General features: G+C 40.0%; 1 protein-coding gene across 2 annotated transcripts in view; it reads left to right on the top strand.

The window, feature by feature from the left end:
* Nucleotides 1-12,379, top strand: part of ADK (adenosine kinase) — a 355,225-nt gene that overhangs the window by 142,417 nt on the left and 200,429 nt on the right. For both annotated transcript variants that reach the window (XM_073686078.1, XM_073686077.1), the window contains exon 4: nt 5,270-5,348. In XM_073686078.1, coding sequence (XP_073542179.1) covers nt 5,270-5,348 — 79 coding nt within the window. The remainder of the gene's footprint in view (nt 1-5,269; nt 5,349-12,379) is intronic.

The raw sequence follows: 12,379 nt of genomic DNA, 5'->3' as shown, positions 1-12,379 counted from the left end.
ATGAGAAGGTGTGTCCAAACTTTTGGTCTGTACTGTACATTATGAAAAGTAATAAAATGGCCTGTCAGTCTTATATTGCAGAGGAGGAGTATGCCCTGTTATGTACTGACAGTGAAGAAAATGTAATGCCAGATGGCGATGATGATTTTGAGGGCTTTAGTTGCAGCGACAGTGATAGCTTAGAAATGAGCAGTCATTCTGGTCCATCCTCAAAGCCAAGGACCAGTACAAGCGGAGCGAATAGCGCTCTTGTAGAAACGTCTCCAAATCGGGTAACACTGCCCTGTACAAGCTCTGTCCCTAGTACTAGTGAATTTGCCACATGATGTAGCATTTCCGAGCTGGCAGGCTTCAGATTTGGCCACTCCATTCATCCCTGATTTTAATGCTGTTCTTGGTATAAATGTGGAGGAAGATTTTGGACCAGTTAATTTTTTTCATTTGTTTGACAGGTTGCTAGAGCATATTGTCTCTCAAACAAATTTATATGCTTCCCTAATTATCTGTCAGAATCCACAATCCTATTATGCTAGGTCAAATTTATGGACATCAACTAATGTTCCAGAAAGGAAAAAAATTTCAGAGCTTGCATTTGCCATAAGACTTGTTAATAAAAAAAAAAGTTTTCGGTCTTACTGGTTCAGCTGCCCTGTTCAAGTCACCCCTATTTTTTCTGTCGTTCTTCCTAGGATTCTCTATTAAATACTTATGAGATTTTGACATTTTAATGACCATAGTCAATGCCTGCCCAGAAATGTCCCAGAGCATGATGGCAAAGACTTGACAGAAAAGTTCCTAAGACTCTACACTCCAACATAGAACATTTCTATTGATGAGTCCCTTATAAAATTCAAAGGAAGACTGCACCTCAAGCAATTTATCCCATCTAAGAGGGCAAGGTTTGGAATATAATGTGCGAGAGTTCAACAGGATAGGATACACATCAGCTGTTCGCATTAATGAGGGGAAAGAGAGCCATCTAAACCCACCAGGATGCCCTACTTATCTGGGTACATCTGGAAAAATCGTTTGCTAGCTGAGAAGTCCATTTTTACAAAAAGGGTATAACCTGTATATAGGCAATTACTACACCAGCATACCCCTATTTAATAGGCTGGTTGAACTCAACATAGTGGCTTGTGGAACTATTCGAATAAAACGTTAGGGGTTTCCATAATCATTGGTCAACGAAAAGTTCCAAAAGGGGCAGTCAGGGGCTATACTCAATAGAGATCTGCTTGCCTTTAAGTATAAGAATAAGACAGATATTTTTATCCTCAGCTAGATCCACAGAGATGTCACAAAACCTGTTGTAGAACTAGGATCCACTACTCCAAAGCAAAAACCTGTGTCAGTCATTGATTACAAGAAATACATGGGGGGTGTGGACCTTGCAGGCCAGGTTCCACTGCCATACCAGGTATCAAGAAAATCATATACCTTGTATAAAAAGTTAGTCATTTACTTGTTTCCAGTGACCACATATAACTCTTTTGTGTTCCACAAAAAGCTGGAAATGCAGATACTTTCATTGATTTTCAGGAAAAGGTAATTGAAAATAGTCTCTGCGCGGCTGAAGCGGTGTGTATGTCGGCGACTCTGCATGGAGGAAGAAGAGGGACCATGCATGGGTGCAGGCATTAGTGTTATACCAGCCTTATGCCTCACTGTCAGCTTTAAAGTGAAACGGTCACCAAAAATAAAGCTGGTCATCTGCAGAAACTGAACCAGTGCCCACTGAGCTGCCCCAGAAACTTGAATGGAAATGCTAATGAGATTGCCTGAATGGGATTAGCTGACACCTAGCTCTTTTGTGTGGTGATGAAAATGTGTCAATCAGACCCTTTCATTACCAGACCTAATTAAACTAAAGTAAAGAGTTAAATAAACACAGAGTAAGATTTGATCACATATTTTGGGATATACAGCCCTAACCTGGCTGGTTAGAAAAAAGTCTAAAAATGCCAAATTCATGTCTAAGTACACTGTACAAATGATCTGATGGCTAATATTTATTATATCACTCACTTATATAGGGCCGCCATCACTGTCCCGATTGGAGCTTACAATCTAAATCTAAATTCCATATCAGTCTTTGGAGTGTGGTAGGAAACCGGGGAACCCAGAGGAAACCCATACAAACTCCTTACAGATGTTGTCCTTGGTGGGATTTGAACCCAGGATTCCAGTGCTGTAAGGCTGCAGTGCTAACCACTGAGCCACCGTGCTGCCCTACATGTTTATATAGGCCCTAATTAATTTGTGTGTGCCTGCACATGTGTAGCCTTATTGTCTTTGCCTATATTATATAAAAAAATAATGAACCCTGGTACAAATGGGTTAAAGAAGATTCTTAGTATTTGTGTACTGTAATAGTGAGACCTGGAAACAAGTCCTGTAGTAAAGCCCCACTCCCTGCAGATGCCAGAGGTAGCGTTGTCATGGAGATAGCGTGTTTGCTATACTCCTAATCACGCATTTCATATGGCACATACATCTCCTCTGCACCGCCTGCGGATCGGTCATATGGTACTTTATGTTTATGCTCACTTCCTTCCATATACACCGTACAACCAGAGGAGGTAGCATTGCCGCAGTTTTACCAGACACGATCTTAAGAAGTTTCTAATGTGTAATAATTGTGAGAATCAGCACACAGATATACATGTATGATGGTAAGTGTGGGCATTATGTGCTCTTCCCATCTCTTACTTATGGCATAGCCTGTAAAGATGCCACTGGTATGATAGTTGCATGTATCGGGAGAGCTGGGCCCTGCTAGGCCACGGTCAGAAGAATGTGCAGCCACCTCTCCAGGGACCTTGTTCTCGAGATGGATCTGGGGTCACATCTATTATTTCTTGTGGTATTCTGTGGAAATGCCACAAATGTATCAGATGGGGAAGGCACTGTAATCTATGACTGCCGTTTTCAATATGCTGAGAAAACATCACAGAAAAAGAGGCCATTCTTACCAATACCTGGTCACCATACTAATGCACTGCAGGATACCTTGCCTGTCTGAACATGGCCTAAAGCTTTATTCACATATGGCCCAATGGGCCCATTGACTTAGGATGTTGGGATCCACAAAGGTGTCACTTCTATTGATAAAAAAAAGCTTCTTATAGCTGTATTTTTAATGTGTGAATATTGTGTGAATTCTCCTGAAATTGCAATATATGAATAAAGCTTTAGGCCAAGTTCAGACAGCCATGGTATGAGCATGCCTGAGCCAGGCTTGTATGAAGTAATATGGTGATAGAAGTCTATGATTCTGCAGAAGAGTCTGAAGTCTGGCCATGAAGTATGGCTAAATGTGTCTCACGTGTTGGTGTGAATTCTCAACCAGTCATGTCCACAATTGTGTGTCCTTGTACAGCTTTGCCCATTGCTCCACATCATGCATGGCGCATATGCTGTGTATCATTTGCCACAATTGAAACCGGCACAGTCTTGACTACAAAACAGATGAAATAAAATCATGCAGCTGTTTTGTTTTCCCCTCACACAGATCTAGGGTCCATGTGAACTGGTCTATTCGCTTCCATTGGTCTGTGTGCTCATATTGAAATTTTACTTTTATGAACTAAAAGCAACTTAGTCTGGAGTTCTAGAGGTTAAGTACACTTAGGCTATGTTCACACTTTGCGTTTTTGCTATGTTTTTTTAAATGCAAAAGCCCCTTTTAACAGTACCAGCAAAAGCTGAGATTTCTGAAACCTCATGCACACACTTGTTTTTTTTTCCCAACTGAATTGGAAAACTGCTGCGTTTTTGAAGACTGCAGTATGTCAATTCTTTCAGCGTTTTTGCAGCCTTTTTTCACCTATAGAAAGCAATGAGTAAGTGCAAAAAAGCAGAAAAAAATATTGCTATCATATTTTGCTGCTTTTTGGTTGAGAAAAATGGGAATTGGATGTTTCGCCCCCAGCAATTCGCCCCCGCACATTTCATCCCCAGCATTTGGCCCCCAGGATGTTTTGCCTCCGCACATCTCACCCCCGCACATATCGCTCCCAGTTCGAATGTTCCTGGGGGCGAAATGATAGGGGCGAAATGTGCAGTGGCAAAATGTACCTGGGGGCGAACAGATGGGGGCAAATTGCTGGGGGGCGAACTGCTGGGGGCGAAACTTCCTATAACCGAGAAAAATACAGGTACAGCAGGATGTGAAACCCATTTATTTTTGTGACTTTCCCCAAGTTTAAACCATAACATAATGTATTAGCATCTTCACATGAGCGTGGCTGACCAAGGTGTGAAATTGAAAAATGCCATACCAACTCAATGGCCCTATTAATGTGTAAAAGTAAATAGTGCCTGAGCAACTCAATGCCCTGCCAATGTGTTAGGTAAACCATGCCTGGCCAATTACACTTCCCTCCCTCCACTGTTTTTACATTTGCCGTTGTGGATTTTTTTATGAACTTGTATGCACTTTTTTGTTCACTATAGTCACTAATTTTTTTACACAAGAAAACTTTTTCCACTAAATAATGTGAACAAATTTCCCTTTTCTCAAAAAATGTTTTGTGTTTTCAGGTATGTTTTGCATTGGTGGTCTTACCTTGTATTGCTCATGCTTGCATCATGGAAGCAAAGCTGAACTTTGTGATCTTGAAAAACGCAGCAAAAAAGCCAGAAAAAATGCTTTATGTCTGCAGCTTTTTTACTGCCAAGAGATCAGGCTTTGGCTGCAGAAAAAAACTCAAAAAAGCAATGTGTGAACATCGCCTTAGCTGGAATAATCACCTTCAGTTGTCTCCTTCCATCGTATTGGACTTGGCCGTCTTTGTACATGTTACACACGTGATCTAATAGATTCTTCTCAGACTGAGTGGTCACCATATAATCTAAACTGAACGCTAGCAATGCTATCTAGTGTAAAATAGGATCATCTCCTAAATGGGGATACGTATAGAAAAGTGAGGGCTTCTAGAAAATAATATCTGCTTGTCCATGATGAGCGGTATCTGGTTTCATGTGCAGTAAACGTTTTGCGGGCAAATAATCTCATAGACTTTTTTTTTTTTTTTGGGGAGACCTTTGTCTCTGTGCCAGCGTGGTTTATGTGCAAATTGTTCTTTTCCAGTCTCTTAATGTGCTTCTACCCTTGCTTCTCTCAGCTCACACCTTGTAAAGAAACTAATGAGCGAAGTGTATCCTACTGACCCACATCCCAACTCCACTGTTTAAGATTTTGGCTTCTAACCTCCTCCCTCGGGATCTGCCTTCTAACTGACCCATCTTTTACGCTTTCTTCCAGGTTTGAAGAATTGGTGAAAAGATTCAAAGTTGATTATCATGCTGGCGGATCCACTCAGAATTCTGTGAAGGTGGCACAGGTTGGTTCCCTGCCACTTAGTATGAAATATATTTTATCTAATGTTCTGAAGATCAACAAGTCGCATTCATTATCCGGAGTCAGTAGGAAAATATAATATGCCGTTTTTAGAATGGTGTCGCTTTGGTGTTTATTCTGTCATATAGGCCCCCCAAAGCCACTTCAAATGTGATGTGGTCCCTAAAAAGTAAATGATTTTGTTGGTAAGTTGAGAAATCGCTGGTCAACTTTTAACCCTTCTAACTTCCTAACAAAAAAAATTGTTTTAAGAATTGTTCTGATGTAAAGTAGACATGTGGGAAATGTTATTTATTAATTATTTTGTGACACATATCTGTCTGGTTTCAGGGCATAAAAATTGGTCAGAATTGTAAAATTTGGCTTGGTTTTTAAGGTCAAAATTGTTTCTGGTTAAAACCACAAGAAACAAGTACTCAGGAGCATTGGCATTAAAATAAAAGCAAAACCAGGCCGCTGCTGAGAGGTCCTTTATGAAAGGTTAGGAACAGCGTGGGGTGTGGTGGTGTCACAGCCAGGGACCTGCTGAAGGTTTGCATGTCTGCCATATTATTCCACAGGAGAGAGGGTCCGATGTGGAATATGATGCTTGGAGGGATGTATCTGGTGGTAAACCTCTGACACAGTATGTAACTTGCCTTATCGGAATTTTTCTTTAATCTTCAATTTTTTCCTTCTGAGCAGCAGTAAAATGGGGTGGTGCCAGCTTTAGGGCTTTAGAACCAATTGCCCGTTTTCCATAAGGTTCTGATCTCAAGTTACAATGGTATTTACTATACAATGGTTGTCCCAGGAAAAATATTGTGACTAGATAGAACCATTGTAATCTACTTTACTGTGTAAACAATTCTGCAATTGAAGGATTATATACAGTAGTGTTCACAATAGCAGCAGTCCAATATGACTAACCAGATTAATCCTGGTGTTTGGTATAAATTATATTACTACAGGTCAGACAATTTACCAGTTGGTGCAGTAGATTCTAGGAAAACCAACACTCAGCATTCATGATCTGCAGGTTTTTGAGTCTGTGAATTTGAATAATAATTGTTTAAAATAGCAGTGTGGAGTTCAGTTAGTGAGGTCAATCATTCTGTGAACAGGTAACCCCTTACCAACATGTACCATACTATTAAGCCACATGTCGGGTCTCTCCCTTTGGTGCAGGCTCTGGCGCTAACCTCGCACCTTCTCTGATCTGTACAGCTGACATGTGCCCCTAACAGCCGCGGGTGGAATCGCGATCCTGCTGCGGCTGTTAACTAGTTAAATGCCGCTGTCGATCTCTGACGGCAACATTTAACTCGTGCTTACAGGAAGTGTGACCCCGTCACATGTTCGCGGGTCACCAATGGGTTGGCATGACAACCCGGGGTCTGCAGGAGACCCCTGCGGTTGTCATTACCAGATTGCGATGAGGGCCGCCATAGTTCACACGATCAACCTTGCAAGCCTCCCCCCCCCCACACACACAACTGAGAAAACTCCAATGAATAAGTGTCCACATCTGTACAGTAACATTTCTGGTTGTATACACTTAATCGAGGTCAGTGACAGATGTCGCGACATAAGCAGTTATGGCAGTAGTTAAACATATTTTTTTATATATACAATTTACTGTTGCATGGAATAGTGTAATGAAATAAAGACTGACCCTTTTAACATGTATGCGTTGGAAGAGTATAAGCCTGGTATGAACAGGGAAATACGGTAGATATTAATACTTTGAAAGATTAAAAAAAATCCTTTTCAGTGTCAATAATTTTAGTGACTGTGACTATGTAACGTGATCACATTTCATAGATCAGCGCAGTGATTGCTCCACCATCTCTGAGCTCACAGGAAGTTTCAGCCAGGAATCCTGATCCATTTATTTAATTTCTATCTTGTTACATTCCTGCCAGAATTTCAGTTCTCCTTCTCCTGTTGTGTCCATCCCACCCCCTTATCCCCCTTATCCCCCTCACACCCCTTCATCACTCACACATCAGTTCTCCTAGAAAGCATTTGTACCTGGGAACTTTGCCATTCTGGATATAGTGAGACCTGGCTGGGGCTGTTTGCAGTCATGGGAAAAGCCGAATAAAGTTGTACGGATTTCCTTTCTGTACATTGATGACGGGGCATTGTGCCAACTAAACTTACCATAATAGACTTGCTATTTATTCTATCAATCCTTTGTATAAAATAACCATGTGTTGAATTTTCCAGGCAAGCTAAGAACTAAAAACCATTTCAATTTCCCCCCAAGTTGTTTTAATTGGCACGTCATTAACCCCTTTACACCAAGCCTGTTTGCACCTTCCTGACCAGGCCAATTTTAACAATTCTGACCACTGTCACTTTATGAGGTAATAACTCTGGAACGCTTCAACGATCCCACTGATTCGGAGACAGTTTTTTTGTGACATATTGTACTTAATGCTAGTGATAATTTATTCAGTATGACTTGCGTTTATTTGTGAAAAAAAAAGAAATTTGGCGAAAATTTAGCAATTTTCAAACTTTTAATTTAACAAAATAGTTAAAAAATAGCATTTACCACAAGTCTACTTTACATCCACACAATTTTTGAACCAAAAATGTTTTTTTGTTAGCAAGTTAAGGGTTAACCAGCAATTTCAAATTTTTTCAACAAAATTTACAAAAAAATTTTTTTTAGGGGACCACATTACATTCAAAGTGACTTTGAGGGGTCTATATGACAGAAAATACCCAAAACTGGCATCATTCTAAAAACTGCACCCCTCCAGGTGCTGAAAACCACATTCAAGAAGTTTATTAACCCTCTAGGCGCTTCACAGGAATTTTTGGAATGTGGAAAAAAAAATAAACATTTTACTTTTTTTCACAAAAATATTACTTTAGACCCAATTTTTTTTATTTTCTCAAGAATAACAGGAAAAAATGGACCCCAAAATGTGTTGTGTGATTTCTCCTGAGTATGCCGATACCCAATATGTGGGGGAAAACTACTGTTGGGTGCATGGCAGGACTCAGAAGGGAAGGAGTGCCATTTGCGTTTTTGAATGTAAACTTTGCTGGCATAATTAGCAGAAGCCATGTCGCGTATACCCCATATGTGAGGGTAAACTACTTTTTGGGTGCATGGCAGGGCTCAGAAAAGGAGTAACATTTTGGAACTCAGACTTTGATCGAATGGTCTGCTAGTGTCATGTTGCGTTTGGATAGCACGTGATATGCCTAAACAGTGGAAAATCCCCACAAGTGACACCATTTTGGAAACTAGGCCCCTCAAGGAATTTATCTAGAATGTGGTGAGCAACTTGAACCCACAGGTGCTTCACAGAATTTTACAACTTTGATCTGTGAAAATGAAAAAAATATATATATTTTTCCCACAAACATGTTTTTCCGAAAAAAAAAATTTCATTTCCACAAGGATGTCAGGAGAAAATAAACCCCAAAATTTGTACGCCGATGCCCCATATGTGGTCGAGTTCAGATTTTGCTGGACTGGTTTGAGGGTGCCATGTCACATTGGCAGAGCCCCTGAGGTGCCAGAACAGCAGAACCCAGCATAAAAGGCCCCATTTTACAAACTACACCTCAATTAATTCATCTAGGGTTGCAGTGATCTTTTTGACACCACAGGTGGGTCACAAAATTTTATACCATTGGGCAGTGAAGAAAGAATAATTACATTTTTACCACCAAAATGTTGTTTTAGCCCCAGAGTTTACATTTTCACACTGGGAAATGGGTAAAAATAGCACCAAAATTTGCCCCACAATTTCTGCTGAATGTAGAAATATCCTATATTTGGCTGTACAGTACTGCTTAGCCAACTTAGGAGGACGGAGCTTTGCCTGCTGTAGCGCAGATTTTCCTAGAATAGTTTGCGGACTCCAGATACAGAGCACCTAATTGCTAGAAGAGCAGAATCCCCTTTCAAGTGACTCCATTTTGTAAAATGTTCCCCTTTGGGAATTTATTTACAGCTGTAGTGACTATCTTGACTCCATGGGTGTTCTCCAGAAACAAGCAGCAGTGGATGTTGCTGAGTGAAAATTGCAAACGGCCATTGTAGTGGCCAGTATGTTGTAGTGGCCAGTATGTTGTAGTGGCCAGTATATTATGCCCAGCTTATGTTTCTGGAGATCTGCACCCGTAAATATGGCGGGCTCTCATCACTACAGAAATGCCAAACGTGGACCTTTAAATGTGGTTTAGGCCCGTACTGGTGCTCAGAAGGGAGGGACGTTTGGATTTTTGAGTGCAGAATTTGCTGAATTTCTTTTGGGGGTGAGGAACTATTTCGCTTTTCCAGAGCCCTTTATGCTACCAGTAACGTGGTAGCCTCCTATATTTCCATTGACAGATGATGTACCTGAGTGGGGACTTTTTTGTGGATTGAGTTGAAGCTTTTGTTAGGAACATTTTACATAGCATTTGGGATCACTTTTATCCAATGCTCTACGCTGAGTACTTACATCGGGGTCGCCATCTAAATCTCCAAGTGACGTGATTCAGATGAAACCCCCGAGGGATCCATTCACTATAATGAGGCAGCAGAGTTGCTCTGGACTCTGTCTGGCTTCTACTCAGCGTTGTCCTTTTTTTTCAGAAGTGCACAAAACTGTGGCGGACTGTGCGTTTATGCATTTCTATAAAGACGGACAGCGCCGGATCACAGGTCAGACTGCATCCAGAGTGCCTCCATCTGCATGATTATAGGGAATTTTCTGCTGGGAGTTCCGTCTGAATCACGTATTTCAGAGAATTACACGGAAACCGCTATGTTAACGCTCAGCGCAGAGCGCAGGATAAAAGTGAGCCAAGCCTTTACTGCTATCTTTGGGTGGAAGCATAAACAAATCAACAGCAGGTGAAGAATTGGTTTTATTTATTATTTACACGGTTCCTCATACCGGTATAAGTGATTAGATGACTTTATTCTTCATGTCTGTGCGATTACAGCGATACTAGATTTATATTGTTTTTTTTTTTTACGTTTGGCTGCTGTCACACACTAAAAGATGCTTTTTTTTTGCAAAACTAATTTTTGCATTACCATAGTTTGAGAGCTATAATCGTTCCATATTTCGGCCGACAGAATCATGTGAGGGCTTTTTTTTATTGGCCCCATTTTAAGACACATGACATTTTGATGGCTTTCTCTTCAGATTGTTTGGGAGGCAGAATGAACAAAAACCAGCAACTCAGGAATTGTGTTTTTTTTTTTTTTTTATGTTCCGCGTGTTGTAAAATTAATGAGGCCGCTTTATTCTTGGGGTCAGTACGTTTACAGCGATACCACATTTATATTGTATTTTTTATGTTATGGAGCTTTTACACATTAAAAACTATTTTATAGAAAAAAAAAAAAATTTTGCATCGTTTTAGGCTATGTTCACACATGTTGGCTTTTTCAGCTTTTTTTGCTGCAGATTTTTATGCACATTTTCAGCTGCTTTTTGCAGTACCAGCAAAGTCTGAGAAACCAAAATTCTCTATTCACACATCTTTTGTTTTTTTTGTTGCGTATTTTGTGCCTTGGTTGGGTTTTTGGAAAATACAGCATGTCACTTCTTTCAGCGTTTTTCACCCATTGGAAGTAATGGGTAGTGAAAAAACGCTGAAAAAACCTTGATGTGTGAACATAGCTGCTGCGTTTTTAGTGAAAATAAGCCAGTACAGCAGTATGTGAAACATTTATTTTTGCGATTTTACCATCTTGTCTTGGTCACTGAGATGGTTGTTTGTATTAGGAGAGTTTAACCCCATAACGCCCAATGACATTTCAGTGCCGACCTGTAACAGACAGCTGAGCGGCAGGGGAAAAGGTGCAGGGACCCATGCTATCTGGGTGCGATCCCCGCATCCAGATAGCTGTGATTGGTCAGTCAATCTGACTGACCGATCACTGCACGATCGCGCAGGAGAAGCTGAAATGTCAGCGTCTCCTGCCTGATCAGTGGCTGAGCTCCTGCACACCATGGTCTCAGGAGCTTTCACTACAGGTATAATGTACTGCAATGCTTGTGCATTGCAATACATTACACTTGTGGAAAGAGGGGAAAAAAGTGAAAGGTCCCATACATGGACTAAGCAAAAAAGTAAAATAAAAATTATAAAAATCTTAAAAAAAAAAAAAAAAAAGTAAAAAATAATACAATATGTTACACTAATAAATACACATTTTTATGTAAAAAAAATAAACAAAAAATGTACATATTTACTATCGCTGCATCTGGAACGACCCAGTCTATAAATGTGTCATACTAGTTAACCCTTTCAGTGAACAGCGTAAAAAAATAAATACATGGCAAACTATGCCTTTTCATCTTACCGCTAGAAAAAAATATAACAAAACGCCATCAAAAAGACTAATGTAAATAAAATTGGTACCGCTGAAAACGTCATCTTGTCCCGCAAAAAACAAGCCACCATACAGCTCTGTCAGCGGAAAAATAAAAAAGTTATAGCTCTCAGAATAAAGTGATGCAAAGATAATTATTTTTTCTATAAAAGTTTTTATGTATAAGCGCATGAACATAAAAGAATTAAATAAATGAGGTATCGCTATAATCGTACTGACACGAAGAATAAAGCTGCCTTTTAAATTTTACCACACCTGAATGGTTGGTTTTTGTTTATTCTGCCTCTTAAAAATCTGAATAGTAAGCGATCAAAAAGTGTCACGTGCCCGAAAATGGTACCAAGAAAAACGTCAACTTGTCAAACAAAAAACAAGCCCCTACATGACTCTGTCGGCCGAAATATGGAAAAATTATAGCTCTCAAAATATGGCGATGCAAAATAAAAGCGTTGTTTTGTGTGTGATAGCTGTCAATCATTAAAACCCGATATGAATCTGGTATCGCTGTAATCACACCGACCCGAAGAATAAAGTCGTCTAATCACTTATACTGCACAAGGAATGGCGTAAAAGATATATAATAATAATAATAATTTTTATTTATATAGCTCCAACATATTCCGCTGCACTTTACAATTAAGCGGGGACATGTACAGACAATAAATTCAATA

This window comes from Phyllobates terribilis, unplaced genomic scaffold (genome assembly GCF_046119375.1).
Source record: "Phyllobates terribilis strain yellow unplaced genomic scaffold, ASM4611937v1 Scaffold_5__5_contigs__length_657084704, whole genome shotgun sequence".
NCBI lineage: Eukaryota > Metazoa > Chordata > Amphibia > Anura > Dendrobatidae > Phyllobates > Phyllobates terribilis.
The sequence above is the reverse complement of the archived record's forward strand: the minus strand, read 5'-3'. Positions and strand labels throughout refer to the sequence as shown.